Source organism: Malaclemys terrapin, chromosome 4 (assembly GCF_027887155.1).
Source record: "Malaclemys terrapin pileata isolate rMalTer1 chromosome 4, rMalTer1.hap1, whole genome shotgun sequence".
In the NCBI taxonomy this organism is placed as follows: Eukaryota; Metazoa; Chordata; order Testudines; family Emydidae; genus Malaclemys; species Malaclemys terrapin.
In genome coordinates, this window is record NC_071508.1 from 40,865,112 (window position 1) to 40,892,549 (window position 27,438).

The 27,438-nt window shown below is 43.1% G+C and overlaps 1 protein-coding gene across 2 annotated transcripts in view; it reads left to right on the forward strand.

Annotated features, from left to right (window-relative positions):
- The first annotated feature begins 13,941 nt into the window (after nt 1-13,941).
- The window catches only part of LRP5 (LDL receptor related protein 5), a 274,633-nt gene continuing 261,136 nt past the window's right edge, over nt 13,942-27,438 (forward strand). For both annotated transcript variants that reach the window (XM_054026734.1, XM_054026735.1), the window contains exon 1: nt 13,942-14,121. In XM_054026734.1, coding sequence (XP_053882709.1) covers nt 14,043-14,121 — 79 coding nt within the window. In that variant the 5' untranslated portion in view covers nt 13,942-14,042. The remainder of the gene's footprint in view (nt 14,122-27,438) is intronic.

Consider the following 27,438-nt stretch of genomic DNA (forward strand, 5'->3'; position numbering starts at 1 on the left):
TGCATCTAGGGTTGCCAACCCTCCAGAATTGTCCTGGAGTCTCCAGGAATTAAAAATTACTCTTTAATCAAAGATTATGTCATGTGATAAAACCTCCAGGAATATATCCAATCAAAATTGGCAACCCGAGCTGCATCCACCATGAACACACAGTGTAAACTCTGTAAGAACCCTCAAAACACTAAACAGGCACATAGCAGGGATAGTGTTTATATTATAAGGATCAGTTTGGGCAAGCACCATATTGATATTCAAACAGGTATGGCATTCAGAGCGAAAGAAGAGTGAATTTCTCACTGTATACAAGAAAAATTTCCATCTTGCCAGAACAGAGCAATATATTCCAGGCATCTTAATGCCCAAAAGAGTCATATTAATAATTAGCTCTACATGACACTACCCCAAGTTACAACATTATTTAACTTGAATGGCACTCAGAAGTGAGAGGTACTTTCCTACTGCAGAAAATGTCAAATAAATGTCTTTAGTCAGGGGCCTTGTCTGTAATCCAGTCACAGGAACAGGTTACAGCTCAGTCTTCCCTACCACTGTTACTACAACTTCTTAGTCCTGTGGTAAGTGGGTCCCCTAACCCAGTGATGATTGTAAGGCGGGTGGAGTCTTAGTGTGGCATATTTCAATGTGTGCGGCCACCACAGCACCACTAAGAGACCATTGCTTTTTGAAATGTTTGTTTCATAAAGCCGAACAAGCACTAAAAGTGAATTCTGGTGCTAAGAAGGCTTTGTGGTCCCTGGCTTACCTAGGTTGAACTTGCCCACATATACCACCACACTGCCTCCCTCTCAGTCAGTGTGAATCCAGGTTCACTCAGACTCTAGCAATGAGTGTGGGTTGTTTTGCTACTGAGAAACTGCTGCCTGGAGTTTGTCTCTGTGTCTAGCGTGTCTGCCACGACTGCACAAAAGATAAATGAATCCATCACCCATAGGAAACATAAAGGGAACAGTGGAAAGAGACATAAGGTTTCTTAATTCCTTCATGTGGTGAACTGAATGTCCTGGTGCAAAATCCATTTCCAACAATGGTCTGAGGGGGAAGGGCGAGTGCTTAATTATTATTATTATGTAGTGATTTATATAGTGCTTTTCACTGCATCAAACTACTCTAAAGAAGGAGACAGGGTTACCTGTGTTGTTGACTTCTCAAAAGAATCCTCCTTCTACTACTACCAGACATGGGGTCAACCAACTAATGGTGTGGAATAAAACTGATCTGCAGTAGCATTGCAGTTTTTGATATCTACTCCGAGGTCCCTCACTAAAGGCTCTTAAGCAAATTAAGCAGTCGGGGATAAGAGGAAAGGTCCTCTCATGAAACAGCAGCTGGTTACAAAATAGGAAACAAAGGGTAGGAATAAATGGTCAGTTTCCACAGTGGAGAGAGGTAAATAGCGGGCTCCTCCAAGGACCAGTACTGGAACCAGTGCTGTTCAACATCTCCATAAATTATTGAGAAAAAGGGGTGAACAGTGAGGTGGCAAAAGTTTCAGACAACACAAAATTAGTCAAGATAATTAAGGCCAAAGCTGACTGTGAAGAATTGCAAAAGGACCTTCCTAGAGTGGGTGAGACAATGGCAGTTGATGCAATTCGATGTTGATTAATGCAAAGTAATACGCATTGAAAAAAATATCCATAGAAAATGAAAGGATCTAAATTAGCTGTTACTATTCAAGAAAGAGATCTGGGAGACATCAGTGAATAGTTCTCTGAAAACATCTGCTCAATGTGCAGCGGCAGTCAACAAAGCTAACAGCATGTTGGGAACCATTAGGAAAGGGAAAGATAATTAGACAATATAATAGTGCCACTATATAAATCCATTGTATACCCACACCTTGAATACTGCATGCAGTTCTGTTTGCCCCATCTCAAAACAGATACATTAGAATTGGAAAAGATGTAGAGAAGGGCAACACAAATAATATGGATTAAGGAACAGCTTTCATATGAGGAGAGATTAAAAAGACTGGGACTGTTCAGCTTTGAAAAGAGACAACCGAGGGGGGGATATGATAAAGGTCTAGAAAAATCATGAATGGTATGGAGACAGTGAACAGGGAAATGTTATGTATCCCTTCATGTAATACAAGAACTAGTAGTCACCTGATGAAATTCATAGGCAACAGATTTATAATAAAACAAAAGGAGCTACTTTTTCACACAATGCACAGTCAATCTGTGGAACTCATTGCCAGGGTATTTTGTGAAGACCAAAAATATAACTAGTTTCAAAAAAGAACTAGATAAGTTCATGGGGGATAGGTCCATCAATGGCTAGTAACCAACACAGTCAGGGACAGAACTCCATACTCCAGGTGTCCCTAAACCTCCAATTGCCAAAAGCTGGGACTGCATGACTGAGGATGGCTTACTAGAAGTTGCCTCATTCTGTTCATTCACTCTGAAGCATCTGGCACTGGCCAGCGGCAGAGACAGGATACCTGACTAGATGGACCATTGGTCTGACCCTGTATGGCCATTCTTATGCTCAGCGGTAAAGCCAGTACCATAAATCGTGGCACTGCTGTCAGTTCTCAGATACTTGATATCTCAACAACAGTTCTTGGCTGTTTAATAATTCATTCAGAGTTGGAGAAGAAAGAGGAGTAGGATCTAAGGCTGCCTTTTTTTCTAGGTTTCAACACTAAGGCTAGGCCCTTCTTCAAGGGATTCCCCTTTGATAGACAGCACTCAGGGCTGGCTATAGTGTATAGGGGTAGTGAAGTGTTAACCAGTAGCTGTGAGCCACCCATGAGATGGCTGCTTTTCAGGAATGGATGCACACTTCACAAAGGCCCAGATCCTGAAAAGTATTTAAGCACATAACTCCCATTGATTTCAATGGGAGTTAGGAGCCTAAATACCTTTGAGGCTCAGAGCCAAAGTGCTTTAGAATTCTGCAAACAGCGCGGGTGTGTTTCTCTCACACCCTCTCAGGCCTGGTCAATAAACTTGAGAACTATGTGGAGTCCATGTGTTGTGGAAAATTGACCACACGATTGATTTGGAACAGACAGCCTGAGGCTCCTTTATTGATCAATGAAACATGCATGCATGGGGAAGGCAGCCGAGCCCCTCACCCCCCCAGATAAAATGCGAGAGATTATATAGGATAAAACCACAAAAATTACATATACTTTCTTAAAGTTTTACATCCATATAAGGAATAAAGCAGAACAAGCCTTTTCTGTTTTTCCTCATATTTGCCCTTTGTGGTTTCTTACTCTGTCACCTGGCATCTATTAATCATAGTCTGTTACAAAGGTTAATTCTACTTTTATAGTTTCTATAGTTAGTTCTGCTTTTATGATTTCTCTTTACCCTTCTTTTGCTATATTCTCCCCTTGCCCCCTTTCTACCTTCAGGCTATACTACACAGAGTAAGTTTAGGCCCTGACCATTTTTTCCTGCACACATGTAAGGGAAGTGATAGTGCGTGAGCAGGAGGGGGACTGGAGTTTTACTCTACTTGCTTGCTTATGATTTTGTCTTTGCCTTTCTGTTTGACATTTTTCTATTTGAATTTTTGAATATTTTTATTCTTATACCAAAAGAGTGACTTGTTTTGCAGTCAGTATTGCTTGTAGTGATGAAGTGCAATGAAAGCCATGCCCAGCAACACTGACTTTCACACAAAACAGAGGACAGTGTGGTCCAACATGCACAGCCCTGGATTGGAAGTCAAGAGAGCAGCATTCTGTTTCCACTTCTGCCACTGACTTCATTGTGTAACCTCAGGCATATCACATAACCTTTATGGGTTGGTTTCCTCATCTGTAAAAAGGGAATAATATGGGCCTCTTTTGTATGGCACTGTGAGGACTACGGTGGAAAAGTTCTATGCAAGAGCCAAGAATGCTTATTGTATAGACAACTATGCATAGACCACCATGCCCGATGTATGAAAGTGAAGCTCCCTGAATGTGCCATGCACAAAGCTGCCCTCACGGCTGCTCTGTTTGTGGTAGCAGGCAATTTAGAGGCAACCCAAAAGAAATGAGAAGTCCAAGAATCTCCACCAAAAAACTCCATTGAACTATTGTTATGGGTTGTTAGAACTTTCTGTGTGTGCCACATTTCCCTTGTTCAGTCAGTGTCAGCTCCTCTATTCCAGCAGGAGCATTTGGGAAAGAGAGCACTTTACCCTCATGACCTCACTTAATCCATAAAACACTTATGTATACTTCATAAGGAGACTAACGGGGCATTCTTCATCACTTTTTATATCAGTTTTCCTTTTCTAGTTACCTGCTTTCTTCTCCTTAAACTAACTTATTTCAGGAAGTCTAGGTCCCACAGTACTTGAATCTCTTCATTCACAATGTCTCCTTTCTTCCCTGTATTTGAACTATTGGCCTGTGTCTCCTATTTGTCTGTTTTAGACTAGAAGCTCTTTGCAGAAGGGATAGTGCTGTTTTGTGAAATCCTGAGTACTGGAGTAGGCTCCAGAAACTCATGAGTTCTAATCCTTGGTTTGACACTTAAACCTGGTCTACCATGGAATGTTTTATCAATTATACAGATATAGTTATACAGGTATAACACAGAGACCTGCATACACTTATTATAGTATAAACGTGGGGTAGTTTTTGGTTGGTTGATTTAGCTTAAATCTCTTCCCAAGCAACATAAACTAAACCAAAAAAAGCTGCTCAGACCAGAATGAGTGTCCAGGTGGCAGAGTATACCAGTATAACTATATCAGAATCAAGAAAATGAGGGAGTATTCTAGAAATCAATGACGCAATGCCATCCACAGCCTCAGAAACCACCCTGACATTATCATCAAAGAGGCTGATAAAGGAGATGCTGTTGTCATCATGAACAGGTCTGACTACCAGAAGGAGGCTGCCAGACAACTCTCCAATACCAAATTCTACAGGCCACTTTCCTCAGATCCCACTGAGGAATACACTAAGAAACTGCACCATCTACTCAGGACACTCCCTACACTAACACAGGAACAAATCAACATACCCTTAGAGCCCCGACTGGGGTTATTCTATCTACTAGCCAAGATCCACAAACCTGGAAATCCTGGACACCCCATCATCTCAGGCATTGGCACTCTCACTGAAGGACTGTCTGGATATGTGGACTCCCTACTCAGACCCTACTCCACCAGCACTCCCAGCTATCTCCGTGACACCATAGATTTCCTGAGAAAACTACAATGCATTGGTGACCTCCCAGAAAACACCATCCTAGCCACCATGGATGTAGAGGCTCTCTACACAAACATCCCACATACAGATGGAATACAAGCTGTCAGGAACAGTATCCCTGATGATGACACAGCACAACTTATTGCTGAGCTCTGTGACTTTATCCTCACGCACAATTATTTCAAATTTGGTGACAATATATACCTCCAGACCAGTGGCACCGCTATGGGCATCCACATGGCCCCACAATATGCCAACATCTTTATCGCTGACCTGGAACAACGCTTCCTCAGCTCTCGTCCACTCATGCCCCTTCTCTACCTGTGCTACATTGATGACATCTTCATCATCTGGACCCATGGGAAGGAGACCTGGAAGAATTCCACCATGATTTCAACAGCTTCCACCCCACCATCAACCTCAGCCTGGACCAATCTACATGGGAGGTCCACTTCCTAGACACCACAGTACAAATAAGCAATGGCCATGTTAACACCATGTTAACACCTATACCAAAAACCCACCGACCGCTATGCCTACCTTCATGCCTCCAGCTTCCACCCTGGACACACCACATGATCCATCGTCTACAGCCAAGCGCTGAGGTACAACCGCATCTGCTCCAACCCCTCAGACAGAGACCAAGATCTTCACCAAGCATTCTCAAAACTACGATACCCACACAAGGAAATAAAGAAACAAATCAACAGAGCCAGACATGTACCCAGAAGCCTCCTGCTACAAGACAGGCCCAAAAAAGAAACCAACAGAACTCCACTGGCCATCACTTACAGTCCTCAGCTTAAACCTCTCCAACGCATCATCAGTGATCTACAATCCATCCTGGACAATGATCCCTCACTTTCACAGACCTTGGGAGGCAGGCCAGTCCTCGCCCACAGACAACCCGCCAACCTTAAGCATATTCTCACCAGCAACCACGCACCGCACCATAACAATTCTAACTCAGGAACCAACCCATGCAACAAACCTTGATGCCAACTCTGCCCACATATCTACACCAGCAACACCATCACAGGACCTAATCAGATCAGCTACAACATCACTGGCTCATTCACCTGCACGTCCACCAATGTTATATATGCCATCATGTGCCAGCAATGCCCCTCTGCTATGTACATTGGCCAAACTGGACAGTCACTACGCAAGAGGATAAATGGACACAAGTCAGATATCAGGAATGGCAATATACAAAAACCTGTAGGAGAACACTTCAACCTCCCTGGCCACACAATAGCAGATGTTAAGGTAGCCATCTTATAGCAGAAAAACTTCAGGACCGGACTCCAAAGAGAAACTGCTGAGCTCCAATTCATTTGCAAATTTGACACCATCAGATCAAGATTAAACAAAGACTGTGAATGGCTATCCAACTACAGAAGCAGTTTCTCCTCCCTTGGTGTTCACACCTCTACTGCTAGCAGAACACCTCACCCTCCCTGATTGAACTAACCTCGTTATCTCCAAACTGATTTATACCTGCTTCTGGAGATTTCCATTACTTGCATCTGAAGAAGTGAGGTTCTTACCCACGAAAGCTTATGCTCCCAATACTTCTGTTAGTCTTAAAGGTGCTACAGGACCCTCTGTTGCTTATTCTAGAAATGACACCAAGTGTCCCTGCCCAGGTGTTGTGTTAGATGTGCAGACACTACCAAAAATACAAAATTTCAAATATCTGGGTGCTAGAATCTGGGGAAATGGAGGACAAAATTAGAGCTAGGATAATAAATGCCTGGCTCAAATGGAAAAAGATACGTGGTGTAGTATGTGAGAGGAAGGCACCAGAAAGATTAAAAGGGATGATCTCGCTTTCTAAAATGGTAGTCTGTCAAATTTTATTCTATGGTGCTGAGTGCTGAGCAACAAAGAAGAAACAAATTATTTGTTCCACAGATATACTAATGTTGAGATGTGTGAGTGGGGTAATCAAGCAAGATGATCTGAGGAATATGTATGTTAGAGACATGCTTAAAGTAACTCCCATAAGCAAAAAAATGAGGAAGTACAGGCTCAGATGGCTTGGTCATGTAAAGCGCAATCCTGTCCACTACATGGGTCAGACAATCCAACTGATCAAAACTGAAGGAAGAAGACAGAGGTGCTACACTGAGAAGAAAAAAAAAAATGGAGATATCCCATCTCCTAGAACTGGAAGGGACCTTGAAAGGTCATCAAGTCCAGCCCCCTGCCTTCACTAGCAGGACCAAGTACTGATTTTGCCCCAGATTCCCAAGTGGCCCCCTCAAGGATTGAACTCACAACCCTGGGTTTAGCAGGCCAATGCTCAAACCACTGAGCTATCCCTCCCCCAAGTGGGGGGATGTCATAAAAAAAGATGTGTGAGCAGGTGGCATTAAACAGAGCACTTTGATGGGAGAGGACTCACAGAGCAGACCCCCTGTTGATGGGATGAATGCAGTGAAGAAGAAATATATCAGTTTAAATTCACGCCTTCGCTTATACCAAAGAAAACTTTCCCATATAGACACAGCTTGACTTGCTGAGAGGCTTGGGGTAAGTGAGTGAATCTCTCTGGGACAAATGCTGCTGTTACCCCCCCCCCACGCAAACCCAGTGAGCCTGTAGGGATGTAAACAAAGGCAGAATTTGGCTTACTCTCTGCTGTCCTATGTCTAAAGTGGGGATTAATGGTACCTTCTTCACAAGTGTTATGTGGCTTAATTAATGTTCGTGCCGCAATTTGTAGTGTTTAGCATTGAGTATTAGTATATTTTTAAATTCCTGTAGAGGCTAGAAATACCAACCAAACATCAGGACCCCATTGTGTTAGGCACTATAGAGACAGTGTTCACATTCTAAATAGACCCATCCGACAAAGGAAGAGAGAGATGGATATAACATCCAAACAGAAGATTGGAGAGTGAAAGATTAAGTGATTTGCCCAAGGTCATCACAGATGAAAACTGTAGCAAAACTGTGAATTGAACCAATATCATATGAGCCCTAGGCCAGTTCCCTAACCACAAATCCAGACTTTTCTTCCTATCATGACTATAATGTGTTCTAAATCCAGTTGTTCCTCCCAGAGCATCTCAAAGGCCTGGCTAGTCTTGGCAGTATGTAGCTTGTGTGTGCATTACAGCTGGCCTACCTGTGTGTTGGAAGAGAAGCAGGAGCCCCATGTTCAGAGGAACCAGCACTTCCTTGTGTCATCTCAAACATGTTACAGATTATACAGATTACAGACCCTGAAAACAGGGTCAGATAGATAACTTTCTAAATTTGCTTGATTTGTAATTGCTTTCTAGTTTCTAGGGGACCAGCCATAAATGCACAAGTGTAAAATACTATATTAGAAAAATGATGCAATCGTGTGCCTTAAAAATGCAGCGTGAAGACACCTTACATTGTCTCTTCATTTCCTTCTATTCACTTCACCATCCTCTTGGCAAAACAGCAAGGCAAATTTTCAGTTCATCTTCAGCATGTGCAGATCTAGTGTTTTCATCTACGCTAAGCAGTGGAACCTCAGAGGAAAAAAATATAATTTCCTGGTGCTGCTATTTAACAAAACATAAAATAAGCCTGAGTGTCATTTATAAGGCAGTAAATTCACTTCAAGGGCTTCTGCACTTGTCGTTAAGGTTTAGAGCTACAGGAACTCAGACAGCTGTGGAAGTTGGGACAGAAGGATCCTATAAAATGAGTGAGGTGGGGAGAGAGAAATCTGTGGGGAGTTAATCTGCAAAAACCATCTAGTATATTTCACTTGTGCTAACTTTCTGGCTGTGGCTGGATGGACCTGTTATCCTGGATGGCTCTCTGGGAACTCAAGCCTAATATGGCTAAAGCTGTACTCCTTAGTTTTACTCTTAAAATCCTCTCTGCTTCCCCCATTCCTAATGACAATACTGACAGAAAGGGCAGATTGGCTGGTTCCCAGCCTGGGGTTTTTTCTTGATGACTCACTCACTTTCTCCCCTGATCATGCCCAAATCGTCCTCCATACTGTATTGCCTAGAGAGACAATGGGTGGGAAGAAATATTGTTATCCTCCTCTTTTATATGGGGAAACTGAGGCACAGAGATTAAGTCACTTGTCCAAGATCACCGAGGAAGGGCAGAGAAGGGGATTGAATGCAGGTCCCTGAGTCCTAACTCAATGCTATGACCACAAGACCACCTTCTCCTTGGGAATCCTTCCTTCTTACATTAAAGATGACTTCCAAAGAAAAGTTGGACTAGTTCCTAAAACGTGACTTTTTTTTACATAATCTTTTTTTTTTTTTAATTGTTTTACCTCAGAAATTTTAGGAATGTCAAAGTCTTGTCTGTTTTTTGCCTGAGGACTTCTTTCAGGTCTAGAGAGCTGGAATGGGAATTTTCTGACTTCTCAGGCCTGGTCTCTTTTCAGGGTTGCACCACTTTAACTTTAAATCTGTTTGAGTGTCAACACAAAGTTTTGTACAGGTTTAACTAGTTAAAATAACACCTTTAGTTAAGCTGGTGCTACTTTGAATATGGATGAGGTCTTAGTTAAAGGGGTAGGGTGTTTTATCTTAACAAGGGATGCGGTGAATTTTCCATCATTTGAAATGTTTAAATCAAGACTGGATGTCTTTCTAAAAGAGATGTTCTAGTTCAACCCCAAATTGTTGGGATTAATGCCGGAATTAGTGGGTAAAATTCTATGGCCTGTGTTTTTGAAGGAAGGCAGACTGGCTGATGAAAATGGTCCTTTTGGTCTGAGAAAAAAAAATCTATGAATCATCTTTAACAAAAAGAGCTTTTCTCCCAATTGCTGGCCTGGAGTTTGAATTATATATTCATTATATATGAAACAGCCTTAAGTAGTCTGACTATTCCTCTCAGTTGCCCTCTTAGTAGTACCCAGATAGATTAGTTCAGAGTGGGGCCCAGGGTACTCTGAGCTCTGTACATATAGAGACACTAGTTTGCCAGTCTCCCAAGTGCTCCTCTAGTAAAAACAGAGTAGTCAAGATTTTTCTAAGGTTAAGAACCAAATTAAACAAATATTGATTTTTTTTTTAAATAAGTACTATGACTATGGGGCACAAACACCTTATTTTCCTTTGCTGGTCACCTTTAAAGTCAATTCTATAAGTTCTTTGTAACTCCTTGAAAATGTACAGGTATCTTTCTCAGAATAACTTAATACCATTTTTTTTTTAGACAAAACTTCTCCCAGGAGTCAATGCATGTGCTGCATGTGGAGCAATGGCAGGAGGTAATAGCATTACTGGAGCCTTGATCCTGTAACTGGATCCCTGGGTGTGTGGCAAGACCCTCTGAAGTTGCAGGAGAGAGGCCTTTGTACCCACTGTTATACCACCTGTAGAAGACTCTAATATAGATACATTAGTATGTTTCCAAAGATTAGGAAAGTGAAGTTGCTTGTATTTAAAATGAAAAGCAGCCATTGAAATAAACAGTTGTTACATGTTGATTTGCTTATTTATAGCATAGGTTCACAACCTGGAGGTCACAAACAGGTTTCAAGGGATTGCAACCATCTTCCTTTTCTTTTTACCTAGATGGCAGGAAAGTCCAGAAATCTGTTTCCGTTCTAACACAGGGTCACAGTATGGAAAGGACTGAGAACCAATGCTGTACAGTTTTTCTCTTGGGGACAGCCTGAAGAGATGCACATGGTGTTTGAGGGGTACAGTGGGATAGAAGTTGCAAAAAGTTATGCCACCACGGTTCACTGAAGTGCACACTATACAGTGCCCATCTACACAACAATTTTTAAGTCTTAAAGCTTCATTCCCTAATAAGGTTATAACTAGAGTTGGTAGAAATGATTTAAACAAATGATTGTTAAAATCTGAATTTTTATTACAAAATTTCATTTAAAGAAAATGTTCTTGAAACCCCAAAATGAAAAATAAAAAAATGAATACCCTTATCTTTCCCTCTTCCATTCCTCCTCCTTTTACAGTGGCAACACAGAATGGAAAAAATAAGCCATGGAGGGGAAAGAGTGTGTGTGGTGGGGAAATCTGCAAACTTTAACAAAAAATAGTTTCAAAAGTTTTAATGAATTTTCATTATAAAATAAAAATTTGTTCCTTTTTGAAATCTGCAGCATGAAACCTATTCTGTTCATCTCCCCCCCCCCCCAAACCCCTACCATTATCAAACAGTTCTAATTATAACGCAGGTTGGTCCCTGTTACTACCCCTGAATGGATCTTTAATGGCTCCCAGCGGAGCAGAGTACCGTCATACCAGTGAAAAAGGTCCACAGTAATTATCTTGCATACACTGCAGTTTATTTGAGAAGGAATTACACGAGCGGTAAAGGGTTACATTAAGCACATAATTCCTATGTTAGACATTAAAGAACTATACAGTAAGAGCTATATATTCCTCTTAGCGAGCCTCTCTTTCACAAACAGTGCTAGCCTCACACAGTTCCTGCTTGGCAAACAGAGAAGATGGTTACCAAATTCTATGGATGACTTCTTCTCTCCAAGCCTGATCTCCTCATCCAGGGCCGGCTCTAGGATTTTTGCCGCCCAAAGCAAAAACAATTTTGGCGGCCCCCCCATTCTTTAAATACTCCACCCCCAACCCCGCCTCAACTCCGCCTCTTCCCCAAATCCCCAGCCCTGCCTCCCCCCCCAGGCTCTCAAGCCTAGGAGGGAGGGAGGGAGGAAGGGGGAGAAGCGGTGCCCGTGCCGCAGCCACTCGGAGTCTCCCCCCCGCCCAGGTTTGAGAGCCTGGGAGGGACGGGGAGACTCCCCCTCCCTTCCAGGCTCAGCTGTTTTGCGTGCTGCGGCCACTCGGGATCTCCCCCTCCCTCCCAGGTTTGAGAGCCTGGGAGGGAGGGGGAGACCCCGAGCCGCCGCGGCGCACGAAACAGCTGATTCGCACGCCGCTGCTCCCCTTCCCTCCCAGGCTTGAGAGCCTGGGAGGGAGGGCGAGTAGCGGTGCGCGAATCAGCTGTTTCGCGCGCCGTGGCAGCAGCAGCGGAGGTGAGCTAGGGCAGCCGGGACACATTTTTAGGGGCGGCATTCTGGCGCCGGCCATGCCGCCCCTAAAAATGTGCTGCCCCAAGCACCAGCTTGTTTTGCTGGTGCCTAGAGCCGGCCCTGTCCTCATCCCTCTGGTCTGTCTCAGATTCCCTCAAGGCAAGGCCTTGGCTGCCTGGAAACCCCTTTGGCTCACAGTCCTACTCAAGCCCCCGGAGCAGAGTTTTGGCTACTCTGTCTAGCAGCGTCTTCAAGCGTCAGTTAAGGAATTCCCCCAAAAGTAATTTAATTTGCTTGATTTTTATACTCTTTTTTCCTCAAAGGAGTCACATGTCTTAAAAGCATGCCCAGTGGGTGAGTGGCTACTAATTTTTACCTAATTAATACTTTAGGAGGAGACTGCAGAATGGTGCCAACTGAACATTACCCTACATTCACTCCCTTATCAATCATTCACTTCAGCCCCCTGCGTGGTGTCCTTCAACAGGGTTGAGATGCCCGTCAGCCCATGCTCCACTCAGGATGTTCTACACATGTTTGCTTTCAAGTGGACATATTTTCTGACTCAAAGATCAGTATTGATCATACACGGGGCATGGAGCCAGTCTGTTTCACCTCTGCCATCTGCCTGATTCTAAGAGAAGGATTTTGCTTCCAGAATCCTCTTTCACAGTTCAGTCATGTCAAGCCATGTTTTCACCATTCATTCAGTATGACCACACCAATTTGGCACCATCCCAACAGTGCCCCTTCTACAGGTAAAGTTAAACTGTGCTCTAACATTGTCAGGTTAATGCTAACTACTGTGTTATACAGTCCTGGGGAAACGTTGCTGTGTAGATGGGCTGACAACACTCAGTAGCTGCTGGTATATGATTTTTTTTAAATAAACCACAAACTTGGATGCAGAAGAGTTTTATTAGAGTTGTTTAATGTTAACAGTGTTGAGGAAGTGACCTGTTATTACATTGTCTGTGTAACACTGAACCATGCAGAGGACCCCTTCCAGGGGCAGGAAGGAATGAGCCAATATGACTGGAGAAACATCAGTTTTACTAGAGCAGCACTTTTAAAGATGTTGTTGGCTTTTCAAGAAAAATAAGGAGCAAGGAAAAGGAAGAAGAGAATGTCAGGAAAAAAAATAAAATAAATGCAGGCATAAAAGGCCTCCACGGAAGGCTCCAAGCAAAACGTCAGAACCAATTTCTTTAACCACCTGCAGGAGTGCCTAGATGCTGGTAAGAGGCAGTGATCCCCAACTGGTGATGAGAGAGAACACCGGTTCTTGTGTGATGTGCACTGATGCCTATGGGATATTCGTGTGGGGGGCACTGTTGCCCGGGGGTATCCATGCACTGATGGTCACAGGAGGCCCACGTGGGGTGCATGGCTATCCGTGCATCAGTACCCATCTGATCACCACGTGGGTGCACACTGTTGTGCATGGGATGCTCATGCAGTGGGGCCCCATGTCCTCCCACGCGGGGTGCACTTTTGCACGTGGAGCGCCTAAGCAGTGGTGCCTTAGCGGAGACAATGGTGCTGGCCCCCTTTCTCCCTTCCCTGAGCGGGGACATACAGCCACTGCAGCGGCTGGGGGAGCCGGGCACCAGGCGGGCTGGAAGGGGCGCGGGCTGCTGCCCCGCACCGGGCGGGGCGGTCCCTGAGCTGGCGCTCGGCTCCTCCTCGGGATCCCAGCCCCCTCCCCCGGCGGCGGCCGGGCACAGACTAGCGAGCGAGCGCACGGAGGAGGAGGAGGAGGCTCTGGCGAGCACCTCCCTCCTGCTCCCAGCCGAGCGCAGCGCCCGGAGCATGGAGCCTGCCTGAGACACTCCGCGGGCTCCGGCAGCTGCTGCTGCGGCGCACAACATGGAGGCGGCGGCCCCGCCGCCGCTGCTGCTCCTGCTGGCCGCCGCGGTGCTTCAGTGCTACTTGGGCTCGCTGCGGGGTGAGTGGGGGGCGCTCCCGGCGCCGGGCCCCGCGGGGAGCCGCTGCCTTTTGTTGTTAACTCAGAAACTTCCCAACTCCGGGGGGCTGGAGACTTGGGAGCTGCGGAGCGCGTGAGACCGGGGCGCACGGGGCTGGGGATCCGGCACGGAGGGAGCTGCGGGGGGTAGCGTGCAGCAGGCTGGAGGCGCAGGGCGCGTGGGACAGGGGGAGGAAGGGATGTGGGTACAGGGATTTTGGGGGGAGCAGGAGGGGGCAGGCCTGGGGGGTGGAGAGGGATGCCTGAGAGAAGCCTGAGGCAGAGAGAGGAGGGTGCGTGGCAAGTTGCTGTGTTTTGTGCGGAGTTTTTCCCTTCCCAAAAGGAGAGAGGAACGGGGAGGGAATCCGCGGGTCCCACACACGCAGGGGGGAGGAGAGGTGGTGGGTGATCCTCCCTTTGGAGGGGGGCATGAGGATTGTGTGTCCCCTTTTGGGTGGGTGGGTATTAGATGGAGGCTGTGGGGGTCTCCCTTCCTTGTTAGCTAGTGAGTGGCGGTAGCTGCCTCTGAAAAGCTGTTTCCCCTGGGGATCAAGTAAAAGGCGACTTCAGTAAACATGTGTATTTTAAGTGGCAAGACAAAAGTTTGTTCTTTTCCCCAATGCTTTGCGGCCTCAGCCAGTGATTTCTCTGGGGTTTGGAGGAGCTGGTGTCGGGTGTCAATCACAGGCGGAATCAAACTTTTGGCAGCGTTGGAGTGGGGGTGGGGGGGAAAGGAGAGAAGCTTTTTCTCCCCCCCCCCTTTTTTTTTAAAGTTGAAAAGGAAAAACTTGCTTGACTTGTGAAATGTAACACTTGAAAAAACACCCTGTTCTGAGGAGATCTAAGGAGAGTAAACCCTGAAGAAACATCCAGCCTTAACTGCAGCCAGCGTTTGTCTGAGCATGAAGTCAATCCATCAGGCACAATTCCATCTCAAATCAATGGGTGCTTTAACTCAGAATCTCCCCATTCCCCCACCGTGTGTTTTAAAATCTCAAACCTCACTTTGCATTGATCTACTTTTGTTTTGGCTGTCCTTATTTCCCTCCCAAGCTTTGCTTTCCCATTTCAGCATTGGGACTTGCAGGGGGCTTTTCCAATTACATTTTATAATCTTCACTCCATTCAGTGCACGAAACAAATGGTTGGCTTTGTGTTCTTACAACCCTGCATGAAGACAGTTGTTTTCTCTCTTTGCAGTACTCTAAGCAGCACTTTGAAGTAACAGTATAATAATTTTAAAAATCCCCTCTCCCCCCAGCAGCCATGAAAAGGGGTCTGGGATTTGCTCATCTGCTTTCTTAATGCATGCTGCTTTAGTTCTGCCTTTGTATCATTGCAGACAGGGACTCCCAGTTGCACACAAGAGACTTGGACACAGCCACTGCTGCTTCTTATCTACTTGATACTTCACCTCAGCACTTAGCAAACTGAGGTTTAATAGTTGCAATTTCCTAGGTAGTTTAGAAAATGTAGCAGAGTGGCCAAGATTAACAGAACATCACCTCTTTTTTAAATTAGGATTTTTTTTTAATTAGGCCACCCACTTTTCCAAACCATCTGTAATTATCAGAACTGTCATTTAATACAAGAGGTCTGACCAATTTTCGCCAGAGCCATCATTTTCTAATTTTAGTCAGGGCTATCTATTGCTGTACATTTAAAAACTGTTTGTGCCCTTGTAAACAAGAGATGTCCCTTTCCTCCCAAAACATTGAATCTCTTCATAAACTAGTAAGTCCAGAAAGTCAGTGATGTCTAGAGTTAAATCCCTTGGAATTAATTTTTAAAATGCTGCACAAAATGTAAAGAGAGAACATACTGTTAATTGTTCACTTTTGGACATTTCTCTGTGTTTAATGATATCCATGTTCCCAGCTGACTCTGAATTTAAATGCAGAACTTTAGAAAATAGAGTCCAATCTACAGTAGTCTTGAAAGAGGGAAGGTTAGGCCATAAACAAGTCTGGGGTTACCGCCTCAGATTAATTTGTTGACAGTTCGTCTTTTAAATAACATATTTCAAAGAGTAAACAAGTGTAGTGTTCACTTCTGAAGTTTTCAGAAAAGAGCATTTATAAGACATTCCTGAATCACAACTAATCACCTCTTCTTTCAGTTTTGAGACTAGAAGTGATTGTATATATCAAGATGTTTCTATAGAGACTATGGGACATGCAAAAGCCTTTTGTCCAAATGCACTTGTGGGGTTTTTTTTTTTTTTTTGTAATTAGCTAATGGGGCTCAGTTCTGAATCCTAATTACACTACTTCTATTTTCTGACTAACATTTGGTGTTACTGTAAATTGAATTGGATGGGACTTCTGAAGACAGCTCACCTGTCACTTTTTTTCTTTTTATGAAAGTATGAGCAAGCTTCCTCAACTATATGTTATCTTCTGTTTTATGGCTGATATACACTATGTAAACACACTAGAAATGTCTGAAACATGTAACACACCCCATATTACTACCTCCAAACACTATTCATATTGCCCTAATTTCAGTTCACAAGATCAAAGCATATTTTTCAAAGTTTGAGATAAACTGGTCATAAACACTTTTATAAAGAAGCTTATGTTTTAAGCTTCCATTCCTTGAGATCCCTAATTCTGTAAACAGCACATGCATAACTTTAAGCAGGTGAGTAATCCAATTGACTTCAGTAGAACTACCTGCTTAAATCACTTAAATGGGAATACCCATTTGCTTAAAGTTAAGCAGATGCATAACTGTTTCCAGGATTGGGGACTTAATTTGATTTTTTTCCTATAAAGTTTTAGCAAAAGTTTAAAGTATTATGATTTAAATATACAAAGACAAAATAGTTTGTAAAGTTCTTGCTCCGAACATGAAAAAGTCAAGGTTTGTTATTTTAAAGTTTAAGTATAAGGATAAAACTGCATGAGGTGTGAAGTGATGGTTGTTGTATGGACTGTGAATGAGGGAGACAAAACAAATAATAATGAAATGTTGCAGTTGGACACTTCCTTGAAAGGAGAAATTTTTCTTGCATGTTTAGCGACAGGAATTTTCAGGTTAGGAGATATTAGCCTGTCCTGTATTCATCTTGTCTGTAAATATTTTATGGAGAGGACCTTTAAAGATGTCTTACTCTTGTACTTTGTGTTGCCCTGTGGAATTTGTATGTATCATTTGATTTTTTTAATTATTTTTTTAAAATCAGAAAGTAGTTGGAATCGTGCTTAGTTGTGATTATTTGCTTAAACTCCAGTAGCAAAGAAGTAAAAACCATGAGTTCACAAAAGTTTGTGGGTAACAATTGTATGCAATATTCTAGCATATTTTCCTAAAGTTATGAATGCATATCAGTTTTAAAGCTTTTTTTCTTTTAGGGCTATGAACAGTTGCTTGTTATTAAGAGATACGAGTTATATATAGAGAGAACGAGAGAAAGAGGAAGAGAGGCTCTTGTGACCAAAGAAGAGATTACTTAAATCTGAGAGCATATTTGACTGATATGTTATAGGAAACAAAAAGATACATTTGGATATATACTTAACATGGTCATTAGATAATGTGTATTTCCAGTTACAGCCTAAAACTAATTAAGTACAGATATTCCAGCCAAATTATGACAGATGTTGACTTTGTCACAGAAAATTTGGGGAGAGGCAGGTTATGTGGGACTCTTCATTTGAGTTTCAGTGCAATTTCAATAAATATGTATTCTACCAGACTGCCTTCATAGATGCTTCAGTAACCTACATGTGATACAAAAGGGCGGTTGCTAAATGCATAAGAAAGAAAATATTTAGACTTAACTATAAAGTTTGTCATTCAGATATTTTAAGAGCACTCTAACGTCTTTCTGCAGACAAAGGATAATGACTTTAATTGTCCGTCCTTTAACAAGTTTAATTTAGGCATCAGTTTGAAGTATGATATCATCTGTTAGTTCTGGATGCTTTAAAATTACTCAACATGAATCTGTACGTAGTGCATAAATCTGAGACACATCACGCCAATACTTCAGAACAGTGGGAATGTATTAGGTCAATGTCCTAGCACGAATTTCACCACTGCAGCTTGCAGTATTGAACCGCTTTCTCAGCTGCTTGAGCTCATATCTGCGTAGACAGTTGTTGCACATTCAGACCATATTAGTTAACAAATCAAGGTTTGAATTTTAAACAACTTGTAGATTTGTATTATCTGTAGAACATTAATGCCTTATATCTTCTTATCATAAAGTTCAAAGCAGTTTTGTGACAAATGCAGCAAATTGGGTATTTTTTTAAAACTGTGCGCTCCTGATTATTACCACTTGTAAACATTGGATATTAATGTTTTACAATGTTAAACTGAAAAATACCCATCCGTGTCTATATGGCTTATAAATTAGGTATGCATAATTTTGTAGTTTTGCTTCTCATTAAAATGTAGTCAATAATGTAGACTGAGAGTATGGCAAGCTGTCCACTCTCTCTCAAAGCAGAAATGAAATGAAAGAGGTCCAGAATTTGTAGTGTATAGAAAGAGTTCTAATGAAAACAATATTTTATTTTTTAAGCTGCATGTTAGTCATGTCTTATTACACAGTATCACTTAAAAATGACCTGCAACTACACAGGAGAGAATGTTGAATTGATTTTTAATTTATTTTGAAAAGTCTACTCATTGCATAGCACTTCTCATAATATAGAGCAAGAAAATTACCTCTCATAATTTCTCCTTATGTCTTTGGCCTTAGAGCTATTAAACATGCAAGATCTTTTACTTCTGCAGGTGCAGAATGTCTCATGGAAGGTGTTAAGGCAGAGAAAACAAAAAGCTAAAAACAGTTCAAAGAAATACAATTGTTATTGTACACTCTAGATCTGTGTGTGATATCAATGGGAGTTTCACCTAAAGAATGCAGGTAGAGTACAACTCCTCATTGTACCAGAGGCCAGCAAAAATGCAGTTGCATTCAACACAAAATGGGGGTAGTAGTAGTACACCTCTACCCCGATATAACGCGACCCAATATAACACAAATTTGGATATAACGCGGTAAAGCAGTGCTCGGGGGGGAGGTGTTGCGCACTCCTGCGGATCAAAGCAAGTTCGATATAATGCAGTTTCACCTATAACGCGGTAAGATTTTTTGGCTCCCGAGGACAGCGTTATATAGGGGTAGAGGTGTATTGTGCTTAGAGAGTCAAGGTGCATGGTTGATTTTCCTTTCTCACTTGGAAGCAGGGCCGGCTTTAGGAAGTGCGGGGCCCGATTCGAACAGTTTCGACGGGGCCCCGGCAGGGATGACTAAAAAAAAAAACACGTAAAAAAAACACGTGGGGCTTGTACTTACCGGGCGGCGCTCCTAGTCTTCGGGTCTTTCACTCGCTCCAGGTCTTCGGCGGCACTGAAGGACCTGCTGCCGAAGTGCTGCCGAAGACCCAGAGCGAGTGAAGGGCCCGCTGCCGAAGTGCCGCCGAAGACCCGGAGCGCCACCGGGTGAGTAAAAATTAAAAAGGAGCCTCTAGCCAGGGAAGGGATTCTCGGCCACTTCTTTCTCCCCTCCCCCCCCGGCGGCCCTGCCACTGGGCGCGGGGCCCTCTTGGGCGTGGGGCCCGATTCGGGGGAATTGGTGGAATTGGCCTAAAGCCGGCCCTGCTTGGAAGTGCTGTATTACTTTCAAGCAAAATGTGTCCAGAAACATATAAAGTGAACAAATAATTAGTGTATTGGCTGGGGATGTTGGTTGGCCAGAGCCACAAGGTAATTGGAAATTGGGCCCTTTTTGATGTGACAGATATGTACACTTTCCTGACAGATTCCATAGCTGGGAGTTCATAACTGGAAAAACACTTCTGGAAATCCCTACATCTGTTATGTAAGACTAGGAAAAGCTAGGGGTAGAGGCAAAGGATAATAAAGGTAGCTTTTGGGGTGCTAGGGTAAGGGGGAGTAGAAAAAAGAACAGCTGCAAATTGCCCTCGAGCTCCTGCTCAGTGGCTGTTGGGCCACAAAAAGCTGCTGAGGAGCTCCAGGGAACTTTAAAAATGGGGCTTGGGGAAAAAGTTAATAAACAAGCGTTCTAACTTCTTGCTATTATTTTTCTGTTTGTGTGTTCTCCCTTTGCTAGCTCCTACGTTTCATAGACGTGGCCAGTGTGCACAGTCACACAGTTTAACTAAAGATGTGATTTTAAACTGATTTAGTTAAACCCCGGTGTGCCTTTTGTGTGTTTTCTTAAATCAGTTTTAAACTTGATTGATAGCAGTTTAGCTTTCCCCCTGTAAATGTGGTGAAACTCTTAAAACCAGTTTTAAACCAGTATATACCTGTCCACACAGGGTCATTGTGGAAGAACATAATGTCTAAGCAACTACAAAATTGGTTTTAATTAAAATGCAATAGTAAGAGGGCACATTACACCAACAATTAGCCCCAACAGCAGTTGCAATATGGTAGAACCACTGTTTTATCAACTAACTGGGGATTAAGGTATTCAAAAAGTTCATAAAATTGTGATGTCACAAAATAACTGTGGGCATGGTGCATAAGTTGCGATATGAGGCACTGCATTGCTTATTTCTTGTCCTTCAAACCTCTGCAAAAGGTTTTCCAATGCAATGAAAGCTTCAGAAAGTGAAATGATGTTGACTTTTTCTTCATTGGCATCCTTTTTGTTATGTGATTTCTTCCCCCCCCCCCCCCCCATGTTTTGTTGAATAATTGATTGTAAGACTGGTGTTCGTAAAATCAGGGTTGTACTATAGTAGAGTTAGCAGTGTATTTGTCAGATGGTTGAATGCCCCCAAAGCATGCACCTATAACTACTAATGCACACACTGCTGTGGCTTAATGTTATAATGGCAGTTACTGAATAATACTTGACACTTAAAAATTTCAAAGTGCTATATAAATATTAACTAATCCTAAGTACCCTGGTGAGATAAGGATGTTATCTTCCTCTTACAGGTAGGGAAACTCAGGAAGACAGGTTAAGTGACTCACCTATAGAGGCTGTCTATGGGTATGTCTACACGGGAAAGGTGTAAATTCCAGCTTGAGGAGTCATCATTGCACTAGCTCTGATCTTTTAGGTGGCTCACTAAAAATAGAAGTGTAGCTGCAATGGTGGGAATGGCTGCCTGCCCCAAGTAAGTACCCAGGGTCTTGGACAGGATTGTACTTGGGGCAGCTAGTCCTTCCCACAGCTTGTGCTGTTGTGGCAGCTATACTTCTGCTTTATTGTGCTAGCTTTTTGAGTGCTTGTGCAGGAACCAGGAATGTTTCATCAAGCTGGAATTTACACTTCCAGCTCCTGTGTAGACATCCCCTGTGTAATTTGGGAGTGCCTTCTCTCCTGCTCCCTCTACTAGACCATGCAGCTTTGCTAGATTAGTCAGCTGTTACATGAAAATATTGTGTGACAAGAGTATTATTCCAAACCCTGTCTTGAAAACTCAAATAAAATAGCATGTATTTTGGGGTGGGTGTGGCTAGTATTTTAAATTGTAACTTGCATTTCTGTTGTGAAAACTTGAAGATTAAAATGTTAACATTTTACTTTGCGCAATAACAGAAAGTAGGGAAAGTATTATGATAAAATGGGAATTTCCAAAAAGCCGAACATGTCCGGGAAAAATACTCCCTGGCTTAATTTAGAGCGGGTGCCGGGGCCTGCTGTGCTCCCTGACTCCTGGGCTCTGTAAGAGCCGAGCGCTACCGGCTTCGGGCAGCCCTCATGCCTCTGGACCCGGCACCCCCAGCCGGGCACTTCCCCTCCTGGGCTCTGGGGGCGCAGGGTCCAGAGGCATGGGGGCTGCCCAAAGCCGGTAGCGCTCGGGCAGCTCGGCACTTACAGAGCCCAGGAGTTCAGGGAGCACAGCAGCCGCTGGAGCCCAGGAGGGGAAGTGCCCGACCGGGGGCGCAGGGTCCGGAGGCATGGGGGCTGCCCGAAGCCTGAGCGCTACTGGCTTCATGATTTGCCGAACAGCCTCCAGACCCTGCGCCCCCAGCTGGGCACTTCCCCTCCCGGGCTCCAGCTGCGCTGGGGAAGTGCTGGCCAGGGGCGTAGGGTCTGGGGGCTGCCCAGCAAACCATGAAGCCGGTAGTGCTCGGGCAGCCCTTTTCGCGTGGCTGGGAGAGAGGAGGGGGACTGTGGGGCGCTCAGGGGAGGGGGCAGAGTTAGGGCGGGGACTTTGGGGAAGGGGCGGAGTTGGGATGGAAAAGGGGCGGGGCCAGGGCCCCATGGAGTGTCCTCTTTTTTTAATTTTTTAAATATGATAACCCTACTATAACACAATTTTGTGCATATCCATTTCCTTTTCTTCTGTCTCAATACTAGTTTAAATCAAAGCAAAAGAAACGGGGGTGAGGTGGGGAAATGGCACTTCTATAATCAGTGGATTATTGACCTGCCTTCTGAGCTTTTATGGAATATCATGTCAACAAATGTTCTTGTATGTTAAACAGTACTATCTAGAATCTGTGTTGTGTGCTAATTACATGTAGCAATAATTCTTTAAGCTTTTGAAAACTCAGTATTTTGTTTGGTTTTAAAATACAGAAATGTTTAGTCTTTACCTGCAAATTTTGATACTTTTAAATAAAAGCTATTGGAGTTTTATATGAACACACTGGCACTTCTCTAAATTAAAAGTGACCAAACCAATCTGAAAACATGTCTTTTTAAGTACGTTGGTCACCTCAAGTAACACATCCCTGTGAGAATTAGACTGTTCTGAATTAGCTGCCACATGTTGCACTCCCCACCTTCCATTTTGCCTATTATTCTCGAATAAAGATCTAGGTTTTGTCTGACTGTAAGTGATAAAATACATCTTGGGTGTGTGTTCTGAAGTAGCTGATGCATGCCACTTTCTGACCTAAAGCTTTATATCAGCACAAAATGCTGTCACCCTCGCCCACTTCCATTTTGCAAATGCTCCTGGAACAAAGAACTGGGTTTCATGTGTTGTAAATGACAAAATAATTCTGAGGTCACCCCAAATGACATGCCTCTGCAAGTGTTAGCCTTCTCTGAAGTAGCTGACATGCATCACTCCCTGGCCCCAAGTTTTGTTTCTGTGCGGTATGCACACTCGCACTTTCCATTTTGCAGACCCTCCAATAAGGAATCGGCTGTCAATGACCAAATACTTTCTGGGTCTTTTCAAATGATACATCTACACAATCATTTGACCATTCTGAAGATTCCTGAGTATGCCACACCTTGATCCAGAGCTTCATTTATATGCACAGCACTGGCCTCTCCATCACCTCATTTTTTCAATAAGGAGCTAGGGTTTCAATTGACATAAGTGAAAAGGTGCCTCTTGGGTCACCCCAAGTGGCCTGTCAACACAGAAGTTGGACTGCACCAAAGAGACTTGGACATGGCATTTCTTACCCAAAGCTTTGTTTCTGTGCCAGGACTGTCTCATTTCCATTTTGAAAATGATGCTTGAATAAGCAGCGTCATTTGACCTGATGTGTAAATGATGTCTCTGGTTACCTCACCTGAAACATCTATGTGACCATTAAACTGTTCAGAGCTTCAAACTCTGCAAATGGTGCATGGCGCCAGCCAGAGTGAAGCCTCAGTTCAGGGAGTGGCATGTTCTGGGGTCTTCCGGCAGATCCAGTAGTTATGTCAATGTCATTTGAGGTAACCTGAAAAATATTTTGCCATTTATAGTCAGTCGTTTCCTTATTCAAGGAATGTGTCCATTGTGGAAAGTGCTGGTGGTCTGATATGTGGTGGCATTTTGTGCAGGTATAAAGCTTTGGCTCAGGGAGTGACATGTGCCAGCTACGTATTAGTCTAATGATCATAGGGATGTGTCATTTGGGGTTACCCCAGGCATTTTGTCTCTTATGTATCCACATATCTCAGTTCTTAATTCAGAAAAGAGGCAGTTGCAACATATGGGATTGGAGGCTTCTTTGCATCTCAGAAAAGCGTATTCTTAAAACCATGAATATAGATTTTTATAAAATTCTATCTTAACTTATTTGGATGAAATTAAAAAAGAGAATTAATCTGGCCTTTGAATAAGAAACTGAGAATATGGAACCAACTTCAGCCTTGTACTTTTTGACAGAGTTGTTAACTCATGATAAGAGTGGAAGGTTATAACCCAAATATGGCTGACCTGTAATTCTGACACAAGGGACTGCATGCATAGCATACTTAATATTTTTCTTAGATGCTGTAGATTAATACAAAATCAGAATGTTGTTTTGCCTAACTTTTGTAGCTGCTGAATTGGAAAACTCTGATCTTTTATTTGCTAGAACAGGGATTGGCAACCTTTGGCATGTGGCCTGCCAGGGTAAGCCCCCTGGCGGGCCAGGCCAGTTTGTTTACCTGCAGCGTCTAGAGGTTCGGCCCATCACGGCTCCCACTGGCCACGGTTTGCCGTCCCAGGCCAATGGGGGCTGCAGGAAGCAGCGCGGGCCGAGGGATGTGTTGGCTGCCGCTTCCCGCAGTCCCCATTGACCTGAAATGGTGAACCGCGGCCAGTGGGAGCCGCGGACGCGGCAAGTAAACAAACCGACCTGGCCCGCCAGGGGGCTTACCTTGGCGGTCGCGTGCCAAAGGTTGCCGGTCCCCGTGCTAGAAGGCAACATTTTTGTCCAGTGTATTATAAACCATTCAGTATCATCTTCAGTCACAATAATATTTCTAAAATGGATATTTAAAGTAGCTTCTGAAGCGTCAGTTTTTAGAAATATTTTTAGTTATTTCAAATAAGGTGTAATATACCGCTCAACTGTACATCATTTCAAGGCATGTCACTCATTTTAGGCCCAAAATTACCTATGTTCTACACAAAATTGATGTCTCTTCATTTTAATTGTTGAAAATGATCTACTCAGAAATAATCATGAAACTGGGGTTAGAGAGACAGAAATCAGCACTACAGGAATTAATGCCCCAGCGTTTTAACTTTCCAGCAGGAATAATTGTTGTTCCTCGTTTTGGGGTTTTGTCACACATTGCATCCCACATTCGGGCATTGGCTGCCTGAGGCATAATGTATTAAACAGAGAGGGAAATTAATTAGTCTTGGAAATCTGTATTGATAGCTTATCTGAACATTTTGTGTGAATGTGCAGGGATGGCAGATTAAACTGCAATTTGGGCATTCTTGTTCCCAAATGAGAGTGAAGATGCTAAAAATGCCCCTGAGTAGAATTTTCATTTCTGAGGTCTGTATAGCTGTAGATGGTATAAAGCCTTGTACATTGTATGCATAAGACTAGTTGGGTAAAAGACCTCTGTAGCTATGGCAAAGTTTTGTGTGTCTGGGTTTTAACAGCTGCTTTTTACTGTCTGGGTACAGTCAAGAATATTGCTTACCCAGGTTCCAAAACTTAACTTGCAGGTGTTGAAGTGACAGAATGTGTACTTTCAGAAATAGTTAAATCAACAGCTGGTCATACTTAGCTGAGCTACATGTAATGAGATTTAGGTAGGGTGGGAGAAATAAAAGAAAAACTAGTGAAACCTTAATACATTGCACTTTAATCATTTGCAAGCCTCCCTCCTTTCCCCCTTCCAAAATTCACTGAGCCTGGATTTTAATTTAATCCAATCTAAAAATTTTAGATCTTTTGCTCCCTGTGGGAGTCACAAAACCCCACTACACTAGGTGGCAGCTCCTGCTTTGGAATCTGCTAACGGAAGGAGAGCTTTCTCTGTGTGACTTTTTGAAAGCTGTATTTCCAACTGGAAAATGTAGTAGATCTGGCCATTGCTTTAGCTGGATGTGAACAATGAAAACCCCCTTTTCTCCCCAAAAGGTGTGGGTTTTTAAATTGATTTCATTGTCTTTCTGTGTTTGGTTTCTATGAACATTCTAGCAAATGATATTACTGGCCGAAACGTGCACGAAACAGCAAAATTTAAGTTAACACAGGACAATACTTGCAGCAGGCAAATTTTTGAATTTGTGATTTGTAAGAATTATGCTCATCTGGTCAGGGAACAGAAACGTGCTATGTGTTTCGTGCAAAACGAACCCACACCGCTTGAATTGTATATACAGAATTCTTGCAGATGGTAAGCTCATGAACAATCTGTAACCCAGGACTTGTTTGTAGAACTTATTTGACAATTTCTATGAACAATGAATACATTCCGGAAAAATCACTGTTAGTTCATGGACAACTTGTGGCCAAAAAGACTAAATATGTTGAATGTTTTCATTCTGAAATATTTTTCCAGCTCTAATAATTTCCATTGATCATTATTACCAAATCAGCCTTTGCAACTGAAAAATGAAACACACAAGTGGGATTTTTTTCAAAGGGCAGAGAGTTGGGCACCTAACTGCTATTTGTGCCTTTCTTCCTCCTCCCAACAGACGGTTTATAAAAAAAAAAAAAAAAAAAAGGCAGCACTTTGGGGTGAACTTTTCCCTCTTGCAATGAAACAAATCCAGAATGGTGATTGCAAAACTGATGTGGCAGCTGCCTGCTAATACTTGCATCATTCTGGTGTTTGCAAATTTAAATGTTTTGATAAGTTTTGCAGTCATTTTGTGCAAACTGGAGAGGTTCTATATAAGCCAGCGAATTGGGAAATGCCTGGCTTTTACTTAAAAAGACTGATCGTTACTCAGAGCTAAAATGTTCTACCAGACCACTTTATTCCCTATGGTAAATACATTTGTGCCTAGCAGTGCTGTAAATGAGCTGACATAGGCAGGAACAAAACTTTCTTAATGTGTTGGACTTGATCTTAAACTGTCTGGATTAGACTCAGTTGGATAAAATAGGGGGAGGAGACGCTTTTTGGAAGGGGGCTGCTAGTATCTCTGTACCCTCAACTTGAGGCCTTTTGTCAACTAGTTTCTCCACTTCAAGGTTTTGTTCTGTTGTGTGATGTCTAACCTGGGAGTAGAGGAGGTTGTTCAAAGCACAATTTTTGGCCAGTATTCCAACCCTGCCCTTAGTCCTCAACTCATAATCCTTAAGAAAGGCAGTATTGCCTACTGTATAGAGTGCTGGACTGGACTTGGGAGATATTAGATAGGATGTGACTCCCACATCAGCCACACCATCCGTGGCTCGTTTACCTGCACATCTACCAATGTGATATGTGCCAGCAATGCCCCTCTGCCATGTACATTGGCCAAACTGGACAGTCTTTACGCAAAAGAATAAATGGACACAAATCTGACATCAGGAATCATAACATTCAAAAACCAGTAGGAGAACACTCAATCTCTCTGGTCACTCAATAACAGACCTAAAAATTCTTCAACAAAAAAACTTCAAAAACAGACTCCAACATGAAGCTGCAGAACTGGAATTAATTTGCAAACCGGATAC